Source organism: Camelina sativa, chromosome 19 (genome assembly GCF_030686135.1).
Source record: "Camelina sativa cultivar CO46 ecotype springtype chromosome 19, ASM3068613v1".
NCBI classification, from domain to species: Eukaryota; Viridiplantae; Streptophyta; class Magnoliopsida; order Brassicales; family Brassicaceae; genus Camelina; species Camelina sativa.
In genome coordinates, this window is record NC_141898.1 from 14,810,152 (window position 1) to 14,823,859 (window position 13,708).

General features: G+C 31.7%; 1 protein-coding gene and 1 pseudogene across 2 annotated transcripts; one reads left to right on the forward strand and one right to left on the reverse strand.

The window, feature by feature from the left end:
* Positions 1-635: 635 nt before the first annotated feature.
* LOC104766468 (protein DETOXIFICATION 6) lies at positions 636-3,989 on the reverse strand. Of its 2 annotated transcripts, XM_010490360.3 has the most exons (7): positions 3,144-3,989; positions 2,504-3,048; positions 2,336-2,422; positions 2,038-2,094; positions 1,721-1,959; positions 1,414-1,619; positions 636-1,319 (listed from the first exon to the last, which is right to left on the reverse strand). In XM_010490360.3, the coding sequence occupies exons 1-7, from the start codon at positions 3,399-3,401 to the stop codon at positions 1,257-1,259; spliced, it is 1,455 nt and encodes a 484-aa protein (XP_010488662.1). In that variant the 5' UTR covers positions 3,402-3,989; the 3' UTR covers positions 636-1,256. The 2 variants fall into 2 exon arrangements, with proteins under 2 accessions (XP_010488662.1, XP_087359421.1); XM_087503295.1 differs by having other exon boundaries at positions 1,721-2,094.
* Positions 3,990-6,786: 2,797 nt separating this feature from the next.
* LOC147920584 (S-protein homolog 25 pseudogene) lies at positions 6,787-7,415 on the forward strand (annotated as a pseudogene).
* Positions 7,416-13,708: the final 6,293 nt, after the last annotated feature.

Below are 13,708 nucleotides of genomic sequence, written 5' to 3' on the forward strand. Positions count from 1 at the left end.
ACACTTAATAAACCGCGCGCCATAGATAGATTCGCTTCCATCTGCGTTCCTGTAAATGATATCTCCTCCACCCCATTAGGTAGGTACAATATCGTCGATGATTGATCCCTTGTAGTGGAGTGGCTTACCACACTGCCCATGCCTTTCTCGCCAGTATAGTAGCCAGAATAATGGATTATGGGAGTCATATATTGCTCATATGTAGAAGTTATGAGAGTTTTTCTTAAAAACTTAAGAGATTATATAAACAAAAAAAAAATTTAGTATGGAAAAATAAAAAAGGGGGTCAAAAAGGGTAGTAGAGAACCTGAGACATGGATATTAATTCACTAAAAACAATCCAAATTTGCCATTATGTAATATATATACAAGCCTAAATTAAAATCCTTCTTCAGTAGCTCCGCCAAGCCCAAAAGTTTTCCGCTGTCTTTGGTCGTATCGGCGTAGAGCTCCATCACGATCTGACCTGCCGGTTTCCCGTCGTCTGCCTAATGAAGAAAATCTGAGGGGGTTAGGCTTGGCCATTTTCGGAGAAATTTAAGGTTAGAAAGTTTTGTTTGCTAAAGCGAGAGCGATGTAACCTCGATAAAAATGTAACGTCTATATAGAGTAACAAAGATTAGAAAGGGGAAATATATCAAATATTCAGTAATTGTTATTAGTATTGTATATTACAAACAAAAATTAATAAATTTTAAAATGATGTTATACAGATATTTTATCTTCCGAAAATGTATAAATGTATATTGTGAAGATATTGTATTTTTAGAAAGTGTTACCACCGCATATGAGACAGCATGATAAATTAACTCCTACATTGTCACTCCAATGTTCTCTAGTGATATGGGCCCTGTTCTTTTGTTGATCGCTGAAATAGCGATTGCGACTGTGTAAAATGACGGTGGTGAACGTAAAAAGTATAAAAGCAAAACGACAATTAAAACTGTAATAAAAGTAACGCCGGGGAAAATGGAAGTGGGATTAGAAAAACTGGAAGCGTGATAAAGCGATTGTGGAGTCGTCAATAATACTAGCGATTAGAAACTCCTTTCACGTCATCAGTTCCAAAAAACTCAGCGAATGATTTTTTAAAAAACTGTGTCGTCCGTTCAGCTTCCTCCTCTTTAATTTTCAGTCGCAGTCGCTATTGCAGCGATCAGCAAAAAAACAGGGCCATGATGATTGTCCCATAATTTGAAGAAAACAAAATCTATGTCACCCTGTGACTTGTCTCAAAAATAGAAATAAAGAACCCTTCAAGCAAGTCCACTGCCAAACGAAGAAGTCCTTACAACTATTCTCTTTCTTGCTTGAGCAGCCTGCATTTTAGGATGGCATTGACAGCAATCAACTTCAGTAGAGCAAACAAAGAGTCATCAAGTGTCAAAAAGAAGTCAAGAGATTGTAACTGACCTGCTCATTCCAGCTCATGCAAGCAGTGACTATAGCTAGTATAATCCCTTGCGCCGTAGACCCAACAACCACACCAATCCATAGTCCTTTACCGTTCATGTGACACCAAAATCCTAAGAAAAGTCCAACCGGAGCTCCTAGGAGATAGTAAGCCACCACATTTGCCCAAGCTCCAATATGTTGCCACCCACTTCCCCTAGCAACCCCTTTTTCCGAAAAAAAGAAGCGAAAGGCATATCAAACATATTCGAAGTCGCGAGATAGATTTTGTATTTTCATTTGCTTGTTGATGGTTTGATCTAATTACCCCCAAGCACTGCAGAGAATCCATCAACTAAAAATGAGAGACAAAGCAAAGGAGATAGCTCAGTGACATAGTCCACAACTTCTTTGCTGTTGCTGAAGGCGTAACCGAAAATATTCCTGCAAGCGAAGAGGAGTGTGCAACAAGTGGTAGCCTCTAGGAACCAAAGGAAAATACCGGCAAACACTGCCAGCCTAGCAACCTCAGGATTCCCCGCTCCCAATTCGTTTGAAATCCGTGTGCTGCCAAAGTAAACAAGTGTAACTAATCTGCAAATTCCCATACAAACTAACATTGAGTTGGTTTCATCGATATAATACCTTCCAGCAGCCCCAATACCCATTGGAATGACATAGTGGAGAGATCCTGTTGTGAGACTGTCATGGACGACACACAATCCAAATGATTGCATAACTAAATTAGATAATGAAATGAAGAGTAAAAATTGGTTCATCTAAATTTAAAAAAACTAAAGTCAATTTTATTTAAACATGAAGAGTAATATTTACTCATTAGACCAATATTTTATTCTTAACCTTTTTTCTATTTGACAAAGTTCCTCATGATACTAGATAATATAAGTAGTAAGACACATAGTAAAAGAGAAATATAGATTACCAAATTGAAAGAACAGAGGTCTCGAGTTTCGGGTTAGGGAGGAGCCCTGAGGACAATATAAGGAACTCAAACAAGGACCATTCTATGCTGCATATAGAAAAGAAAAAAAAGAAACAATCAAAATTAGGCTAGAGGAAGAAAGAGAATCCACCAATGAAATGTTTTTACCAAGTCATTGCTGCTGATGGTATCCCATACTGAAAAAACTGCTTGACGCTCGACACAAAATCATCAGATACAAAACCACGAGTCTTCTCGCAAGAGCTTGAAAATCTCACATACAAAGCAAGAATTAACACATTGAACCAGTAAGACAAACTAATAGCCAGGGCAGCTCCATTGCTTCCAAGACCAAACGTGTAGACCAGAGTCAGACAAACAGGTATATGGAACAAAAGGGTGGTTATGGCACAGTAGAGAAGAGGAAGAACCAAACCCTGAGTCTGAAGAAACCTAGTCAGAGGTTGTTGCACCGCTTGAGAGAACAATGCCGGTATAAGACAAACCGCGTAGGAACCAGCTACCTTAGAGATGTCAGGATCTTGTCCGATTGAAACCAAGAGTTTGTCCATGTAAAACCAGAGAACCGATATGAGTAGACAAATAGGTACGTTCGAAGCTATTGCAGAGTAAGTATAAGTTCCGAGTTTAGCGTATTGTTTTGCTCCATAAGCTTGACCACATAGAGTTTCAAGTGCACCCACCAAACCATACTGCAAAAAAAAAAAAAAAATATCAAGACTTTGAGATTAGATCGGATCTTTAAAACAGAGGAGGATAGATAACTACTAACTAGTTACCAACTTACCATGATGCTGAAGCCGGAGACGTTTGCGAAAGAAGTGGCTAGAGCGACACCGGAGAGCTGGAGTTCGCCACGGTGGCCAGCGACCATGACTGAGATGACGGGCAATAAGTACTGAGCAACGGTCACGGTGGCCATAGGCGCCCCCATGAGGCTGACGTTCTTGAGCTCCGCCGTGAAATCCTTCCTCCATGTATGCGTCGTCGGCTTAGGACTTCCGGTGTTTGTCTGATCGTTTCCCCGTAAAAGTGGATCTTCCATTACCTTCTTGAAGATTCTTTAGTTCTTGTCGACGACCGTAAATTTACCTAGGCACTTGTGAGATGATTATACACGACTTCAGAGAACAGACAAATCTTTATAAATATTAAAAAAAAACAGAACAGAGACGGACAAAACTAGTGGAGTTGTATTTTGTTGAAAAAAAGAAGTCAACTCTATGTGAGTACATCAGGGATTCAGGGGAGGTGTCTTGCTAGCTTGGGTTAGTAAGTTTAATTAATTTAGTAGGTGAATACGTTTTAAAGATCTGTAAATGAAAAGATAACATTCTACTATTGGTGGTTAGGTTTAAATTTTAGTGAATTTTGAGCTATAAAACGTTACTCCAAATTAAAATAGCATTCTACTATTGGATTAATGTAGATACAAAATCCAAAAGAAATAAAACAAAAAAACAAAAAAATGCATGCAGAAGAAAGCAAGAGACTAATGCCACAGTCACAGATTTACGTGTTACATATATCGTTGTTGTTACTATGACTATGAGTAATAGTATTGTGTTACTACTTACTAATAACTTTTTCAAAAAGATTTTAATTACTGTTTCACCTTAGTTAGATCTAAATCATCGTTCACATGCATTGTCACATTTAAATATATATGATGTAATGTAAGTTAGGACAGATACATATATAAAAGTGATTGCATTTAATGATTATGTTGAGATATTAAGATTTCTATTTTTGTAAGATTGATAATGTCTTGTGAAAACCATATTTTAATACCTATATATATTTCTTGATCAATCAAGTAGTATTGCAGAAAGAATGATGTCTGCAATACCATTTCTTTATAATTTGCTTATTTCAACAAAATGGATCAATTAATTATCTTGGTTGGAAAATAAGAACAACAATAGACAACAACAACAACACACAAAAAAAAAATCTAAAATTGTATTTCCCAAATCTAACAATCATATCATACTATGACTTGAAATCTATTTAAACCCCATTTAAGTAGAGATCTATCCATATATAATAAATAAAGTATAAAAAAACAAATCAAAAAGAGAAAAAGAATTACTTTATTAAATATTATAGTTTCTGCTTTTTTTTGAATAATTAAAAAGTTTTAGGGGTATATTCAACCTGATATTTTAAGTGATTTGTGTAAAATTTGCAAATCCTATATTATTCAATCATTGATTTTAAAAAGTCTTATGAAATTTTTTGTTATTGAAATAATGATTTAACAATCTATCTTAAAATCCATTGTTATTCAAAACAATTTGTAGATTTAGATTTTAATGATTTTTAGGGATTCTGTAGAATTTGAGAGATTTTTTTTAGTTAAAAATATAAAAATCCAAATCTTATGATTTTAAGTGAGATTTGAAAGAATTTTACAATAAATCATACCAACTTTCTTAAAATCATCAAAATCATTTAAAATCTTAAAAAAATCTCAAATTATTTGGAATATTAAATTGAATACACCCTCTTTAGTTCAAAGGACCATACTATTCTATAGGGCTCCCTCTTAAATGTCACTCCAATCGGCAACTTCTTGGCTTCACTTGAGATTTTTTTATCAATTGAACTATCCACACATAATTATTTGTTTTGCTACTATATGTTTTTAATTTGATTTCAGTAATATATACCTTTATTTACATCTTTTATTTATATCATTCAAAACCCTACAAAATTCACCTAGGACATCTTGTTTGACTTTACTCAATCATATTTGACATTGTGATTAGTTCAATTGCAGTTTTATTGTTATCTTAATATATTATGTATTAAGTAAGAGTAAAACCATCCACATTGCACATCTCCTAAAATGGGTGTCTTGTTTAAACAAATATTCATATTTTAATATAATTAGTTTATTTCAAAATTTGAACCATTAAAAACTAAACACCTGGCAAGCAAGTCTTAAAATATTTCAAAGTGTCTATCTAAAGACATTACAAACACCCTCTCTCCTATTTTTTTTTCCTTTCTAACTAATGAGACACCCATAAAAATCACCGATGGGGATGCTCTAAATTGGCCTCACACTCCTTTTAGTGTAAGTAATAGATTGATAAACTTTTGCATATATATATTTAAACACAAACGTGAACCGACTAAACTTTTAAACCAAAAATGTTCTAACAAAGATATTGGAAATATATATCATGCAATTAAAAAGTATGAATATTGAACTATACTTGAAAGAAAATTTGTTAAATGAAACATTACCAAAAGTTAGAAAAGAAAAGACCAGGTTCCAAACTTGCTGAAAGACACGTTTCCTCTGAAACAAAATCAATACGATATCCATGTGCCGAACAGGAAATTTCCAGACTCTTTCAGGTCCTCTTTTGTTGGTAATAGAGAACATTAGGGCTCGACACGGGACGAATATTCTTGAATTTTCTCATATCCTTTACCCGATCCGATCCTAATGGGTAATAGAAAAAAATTACTCGTACTTGACTCTTAAATAACGGGTACCCGGAAAAAATAGTTGACCTTTTAAATACCCGACCTTTTACCCTTACCCGGAAAAATGAATATCCGATAAAAAAAGTTGTCAATAATCGCAATAATAATTTCATATTCCAAAATTCGAAAAAGTAAAAATTCATAAATGTACGCAAGATATAGGTCCAAAAATTAGAAAATTACAAACTTAAAAAATAAAAATAAAATATTAATTCAATTGGGCATCGAGTTGGACTAAGTTGAACTTAGGCTTTAACTTTAACTCTATAATATATAAATTAATAATAAATAATAATAATACAAAATATTAAAGGGTATTTACGGGTCGGGTAAAAAAACGGATAAAGGGATGGGTAACGAGACGGGTATTGAAAACTAAACTAATACCCTATACTCGTCCCTTACTCACGGGTAATATAATTATAATACCCTTTACTCGACCTTAAAGCTGCGGAAACCTTTTTTTTCGGGACGAGTACGAGCCGAGTAACGGATCGAATACGGGTAACGGGTATTAGTGTCCAAGGTGAGAGAACATGTTGTAACCATTTGAACAAAAAAAGAAGAAAAAAAGAGAACCTATTGTAACCACAAAGGATGTTTTTTGAATAAATCAAAAAATAAATTGGTAAAATTTGAAATTAAGTATTACTTTATTAGTTTAAGGCCGAGCTACAATTTAGAAAAGTTCACCTTTATTTGGTTTGATCTTATCGGTGAGCCATACTTTTCGACAATGAACTTTCTTATGTCCAAAAATTTAATTGGTTCATGTTGATTATTATCTTTTTCTTTTTGGGGTTTTGGGACAAAAGTTTACGTCTAATTTATGATTAACTTTAGGTAAGGCCATAAATAGATTATTTACTATAATTAAAAGTTATAGTGTTTTCCCCACATAATTATAAATTTTGCACATTCATGACTTCATCACACAAAAAAATATCTTAGATCTAAGAAAAAATGAATCATCTCATAGCTTTTGCGTTAGTTATTACAATGCATTTTTCTTTGAATGAAGCATGCAAACCAAATTTTGTAGAAATTCATAACCAACTCGCTCCTGGTAGAGTTCTTAAGCATCATTGTAGGGGTAGTATTAACGAACAAGATAAAGGCGTCAAATATTTAAAATTCAATGAGACTTTCGTCATTGAGTTTTCGGATGTTTCCAGCAGACGTGAAAGGACAGTGTGGACTTGTCTCTTAGAGCAAGGGGATAAAATGCAGTTTTTCTTTGATGTTCAAGTATACAGAGCAGCTTCTATGGAACGATGTGGTCAGTACCGCTCATGGACAGCCAAATATGATGGAATTTGGACCAGAAGAGACCGTACAAAACCGTCGGGGCATGTACTTAACTGGAAAAAGAAATAAGTTTGTGTTTTTTATTTGTTTCACATCTTTTAAAATTATGCTAATTTGATGTTTGTAAACCAAGTATTGTAAACCAAGTGTAATAAATTATTTGATATATACCAAGTATTGTAATAAACCAAGTGTTCATTGATATATTTGTATCAATGTTTTAAATAATAATAAAATAGATTACTTAATTTATACCAATTTTTCTTTTTAAGATACACTAAATGTATATTGTTTTCTAGTTAAAACTTTTTTTCTTTTTCAAATATTTTCTTTTATCTTATCATCCAAAAAGAACGCTAGGATCACAATAATGTTGTCAGACAAAACGATTTAGGAGATGATAGACATTTAAGTGATTTGTGTAAAATGTTCAAATCCTATATTATTCAATCATTGGTTTTAAAAAGTCTTATGAAATTTTTTGTTATTGAAATAATGATTTAAAAATCTATCTTAAAATCCACTGTTATTCAAAACAATTTGTAGATTTAGATTTTAATGATTTTTAGGGATTCTGTAGAATTTGAGAGATTTTTTTTAGTTAAAAATATAGAAATCCAAATCTTATGATTTTAAGTGAGATTTGAAAGAATTTTACAATAAATCATACCAACTTTCCTAAAATCATCAAAATCATTTAAAATCTTAAAAAAAACTCAAATTATTTGGAATATTAAATTGAATACACCCTCTTTAACGACCATACTATTCTATAGGGCTCCCTCCTAAATGTCACTCCAATCGGCAACTTCTTGGCTTCACTTGAGAATTTTTTATCAATTGAACTATCCACACATAATTATTTGTTTTGCTACTATATGTTTTTAATTTGATTTCAGTAATATATACCTTTATTTACATCTTTTATTTATATCATTCAAAATCCTACAAAATTCACCTAGGACATCTTGTTTGACTTTACTCAATCATATTTGACATTGTGATTAGTTCAATTGCAGTTTTATTGTTATCTTAATATATTATGTATTAGGTAAGAGTAAAGCATCCACATTGCACATCTCCTAAAACGGGTGTCTTGTTTAAACAAATATTCATATTTTAATATAATTAGTTTATTTCATTTGAACCATTAAAAACTAAACACCTGGCAAGCAAGTCTTAAAATATTTCAAAGTGTCTATCTAAAGACATTACAAACACCCTCTCTCCTAATTTTTTTTTTCCTTTCTAACTAATGAGACACCCATAAAAATCACCGATGGGGATGCTCTAAGTTGGCCTCACACTCCTTTTAGTGTAAGTAATAGATTGATAAACTTTTGCATATATATATTTAAACACAAACGTGAACCGACTAAACTTTTAAACCAAAAATGTTCTAACAAAGATATTGGAAATATATATCATGCAATTAAAAAGTATGAATATTGAACTATACTTGAAAGAAAATTTGTTAAATGAAACATTACCAAAAGTTAGAAAAGAAAAGACCAGGTTCCAAACTTGCTGAAAGGCACGTTTCCTCTGAAACAAAATCAATACGATATCCATGTGCCGAACAGGAGATTTCCAGACTCTTTCAGGTCCTCTTTTGTTGGTAATAGAGAACATTAGGGCTAGGCATGGGATGGATATCCTTAAATTTTCTCATACCTTTTATCCGACCCAACCCTAACGGGTAATAGAAAAAATTACTCGTACTTGACCCTTAAATAACGGGTATCCGGAAAAAAATAGTTGACCCTTTAAATACCCGACCCTTTATCCTTACCCGGAAAAATGAATATCCATTAAAAGAAATTGTCAATAATCGCAATAATAATTTCATATTCCAAAATTCGAAAAAGGAAAAATTCATAAATGTATGCAAGATATAGGTCCAAAATTAGAAAATTAGAAACTTAAAAAATAAAAATAAAATATTAATTCAATTGGGCATCGAGTTGGACTAAGTTGAACTTAGGCTTTAACTTTAACTCTATAATATATAAATTAATAATAAATAATAATAATACAAAATATTAAAGGGTATTTACGGCTCGGGTAAAAAAACGGGTAAAGGGACGGGTAACGAGACGGGTATTGAAAACTAAACTAATACCCTATACTTGTCCTTTACTCACAGATAATATAATTATAATACCCTTTACTCGACTCTAAAGCTGTGGGAACCCTTTTTTTCGGGACGAGTATGAGTCGAGTCATGGGTCGAATACGGGTAACGGGTATTAGTGCCTAGGGTGAAAAAACATGTTGTAACTATTTGAACGAAAAGAGAAGAAAAAAAGAGAACCTATTGTAACCACAAACAATGTTTTTTGAATAAATCAAAAAATAAATTGGTAAAATTTGAAATTAAGTATTACTTTATTAGTTTAAGGCCGAGCTATAATTTAGAAAAGTTCACCTTATTTGGTTTGATCTTATCGGTGAGCCATACTTTTCGACAATGAACATTCTTATGACCAAAAATTTAATTGGTTCATGTTGACTATTATCTTTTTCTTTTTGGGGTTTTGGGACAAAAGTTTACGTCTAATTTATGATTAACTTTAGGTAAGGCCATAAATAGATTATTTACTATAATTAAAAGTTATAGTGTTTTCCCCACATAATTATAAATTTTGCACATTCATGACTTCATCACACAAAAAAATATCTTAGATCTAAGAAAAAATGAATCATCTCATAGCTTTTGCGTTAGTTATTACAATGCATTTTTCTTTGAATGAAGCTTGCAAACCAAATTTTGTAGAAATTCATAACCAACTCGCTCCTGGTAGAGTTCTTAAGCATCATTGTAGGGGTAGTATTAACGAACAAGATAAAGGCGTCAAATATTTAAAATTCAATGAGACTTTCGTCATTGAGTTTTCGGATGTTTCCAGCAGACGTGAAAGGACAGTGTGGACTTGTCTCTTAGAGCAAGGGGATAAAATGCAGTTTTTCTTTGATGTTCAAGTATACAGAGCAGCTTCTATGGAACGATGTGGTCAGTACCGCTCATGGACAGCCAAATATGATGGAATTTGGACCAGAAGAGACCGTACAAAACCGTCGGGGCATGTACTTAACTGGAAAAAGAAATAAGTTTGTGTTTTTTATTTGTTTCACATCTTTTAAAATTATGCTAATTTGATGTTTGTAAACCAAGTATTGTAAACCAAGTGTAATAAATTATTTGATATATACCAAGTATTGTAATAAACCAAGTGTTCATTGATATATTTGTATCAATGTTTTAAATAATAATAAAATAGATTACTTAATTTATACCAATTTTTCTTTTTAAGATACACTAAATGTATATTGTTTTCTAGTTAAAACTTTTTTTCTTTTTCAAATATTTTCTTTTATCTTATCATCCAAAAAGAACGCTAGGATCACAATAATGTTGTCAGACAAAACGATTTAGGAGATGATAGACATTTAAGTGATTTGTGTAAAATGTTCAAATCCTATATTATTCAATCATTGGTTTTAAAAAGTCTTATGAAATTTTTTGTTATTGAAATAATGATTTAAAAATCTATCTTAAAATCCACTGTTATTCAAAACAATTTGTAGATTTAGATTTTAATGATTTTTAGGGATTCTGTAGAATTTGAGAGATTTTTTTTAGTTAAAAATATAGAAATCCAAATCTTATGATTTTAAGTGAGATTTGAAAGAATTTTACAATAAATCATACCAACTTTCCTAAAATCATCAAAATCATTTAAAATCTTAAAAAAAACTCAAATTATTTGGAATATTAAATTGAATACACCCTCTTTAACGACCATACTATTCTATAGGGCTCCCTCCTAAATGTCACTCCAATCGGCAACTTCTTGGCTTCACTTGAGAATTTTTTATCAATTGAACTATCCACACATAATTATTTGTTTTGCTACTATATGTTTTTAATTTGATTTCAGTAATATATACCTTTATTTACATCTTTTATTTATATCATTCAAAATCCTACAAAATTCACCTAGGACATCTTGTTTGACTTTACTCAATCATATTTGACATTGTGATTAGTTCAATTGCAGTTTTATTGTTATCTTAATATATTATGTATTAGGTAAGAGTAAAGCATCCACATTGCACATCTCCTAAAACGGGTGTCTTGTTTAAACAAATATTCATATTTTAATATAATTAGTTTATTTCATTTGAACCATTAAAAACTAAACACCTGGCAAGCAAGTCTTAAAATATTTCAAAGTGTCTATCTAAAGACATTACAAACACCCTCTCTCCTAATTTTTTTTTTCCTTTCTAACTAATGAGACACCCATAAAAATCACCGATGGGGATGCTCTAAGTTGGCCTCACACTCCTTTTAGTGTAAGTAATAGATTGATAAACTTTTGCATATATATATTTAAACACAAACGTGAACCGACTAAACTTTTAAACCAAAAATGTTCTAACAAAGATATTGGAAATATATATCATGCAATTAAAAAGTATGAATATTGAACTATACTTGAAAGAAAATTTGTTAAATGAAACATTACCAAAAGTTAGAAAAGAAAAGACCAGGTTCCAAACTTGCTGAAAGGCACGTTTCCTCTGAAACAAAATCAATACGATATCCATGTGCCGAACAGGAGATTTCCAGACTCTTTCAGGTCCTCTTTTGTTGGTAATAGAGAACATTAGGGCTAGGCATGGGATGGATATCCTTAAATTTTCTTATACCTTTTATCCGACCCGACCCTAACGGGTAATAGAAAAAATTACTCGTACTTGACCCTTAAATAACGGGTATCCGGAAAAAAATAGTTGACCCTTTAAATACCCGACCCTTTATCCTTACCCGGAAAAATGAATATCCATTAAAAGAAATTGTCAATAATCGCAATAATAATTTCATATTCCAAAATTCGAAAAAGGAAAAATTCATAAATGTATGCAAGATATAGGTCCAAAATTAGAAAATTAGAAACTTAAAAAATAAAAATAAAATATTAATTCAATTGGGCATCGAGTTGGACTAAGTTGAACTTAGGCTTTAACTTTAACTCTATAATATATAAATTAATAATAAATAATAATAATACAAAATATTAAAGGGTATTTACGGCTCGGGTAAAAAAACGGGTAAAGGGACGGGTAACGAGACGGGTATTGAAAACTAAACTAATACCCTATACTTGTCCTTTACTCACAGATAATATAATTATAATACCCTTTACTCGACTCTAAAGCTGTGGGAACCCTTTTTTTCGGGACGAGTATGAGTCGAGTCATGGGTCGAATACGGGTAACGGGTATTAGTGCCTAGGGTGAAAAAACATGTTGTAACTATTTGAACGAAAAGAGAAGAAAAAAAGAGAACCTATTGTAACCACAAACAATGTTTTTTGAATAAATCAAAAAATAAATTGGTAAAATTTGAAATTAAGTATTACTTTATTAGTTTAAGGCCGAGCTATAATTTAGAAAAGTTCACCTTATTTGGTTTGATCTTATCGGTGAGCCATACTTTTCGACAATGAACATTCTTATGACCAAAAATTTAATTGGTTCATGTTGACTATTATCTTTTTCTTTTTGGGGTTTTGGGACAAAAGTTTACGTCTAATTTATGATTAACTTTAGGTAAGGCCATAAATAGATTATTTACTATAATTAAAAGTTATAGTGTTTTCCCCACATAATTATAAATTTTGCACATTCATGACTTCATCACACAAAAAAATATCTTAGATCTAAGAAAAAATGAATCATCTCATAGCTTTTGCGTTAGTTATTACAATGCATTTTTCTTTGAATGAAGCATGCAAACCAAATTTTGTAGAAATTCATAACCAACTCGCTCCTGGTAGAGTTCTTAAGCATCATTGTAGGGGTAGTATTAACGAACAAGATAAAGGCGTCAAATATTTAAAATTCAATGAGACTTTCGTCATTGAGTTTTCGGATGTTTCCAGCAGACGTGAAAGGACAGTGTGGACTTGTCTCTTAGAGCAAGGGGATAAAATGCAGTTTTTCTTTGATGTTCAAGTATACAGAGCAGCTTCTATGGAACGATGTGGTCAGTACCGCTCATGGACAGCCAAATATGATGGAATTTGGACCAGAAGAGACCGTACAAAACCGTCGGGGCATGTACTTAACTGGAAAAAGAAATAAGTTTGTGTTTTTTATTTGTTTCACATCTTTTAAAATTATGCTAATTTGATGTTTGTAAACCAAGTATTGTAAACCCAGTGTAATAAATTATTTGATATATACCAAGTATTGTAATAAACCAAGTGTTCATTGATATATTTGTATCAATGTTTTAAATAATAATAAAATAGATTACTTATTTTATACCAATTTCTTTTTAAGATACCCTAAATGTATATTGTTTTCTAGTTAAAACTTTTTTTCTTTTTCAAATATTTTTCTTTTATCTTATCATCCAAAAAGAACGCTACGATCACAATAATGTTGTCAGACAAAACGATTTAGGAGATGATAGACGAAATATAGAAGTAAGTATTATATTATATTTCTTTTTTTTAAATTGTCTAACAG

Excerpts from the sequence above, each read along its gene's own strand:
- LOC104766468 (XM_087503295.1), bottom strand. The coding sequence starts at position 3,401 with ATGGAAGATCCACTTTTACGGGGAAACGATCAGACAAACACCGGAAGT. Across the intron at positions 2,095-2,335 it reads ACCTCTGTTCTTTCAATTTG|TCTCACAACAGGATCTCTCC; the intron begins GTAATCTATATT and ends CGTCCATGACAG. Across the intron at positions 1,320-1,413 it reads GCATGAGCTGGAATGAGCAG|GCTGCTCAAGCAAGAAAGAG; the intron begins GTCAGTTACAAT and ends CCTAAAATGCAG.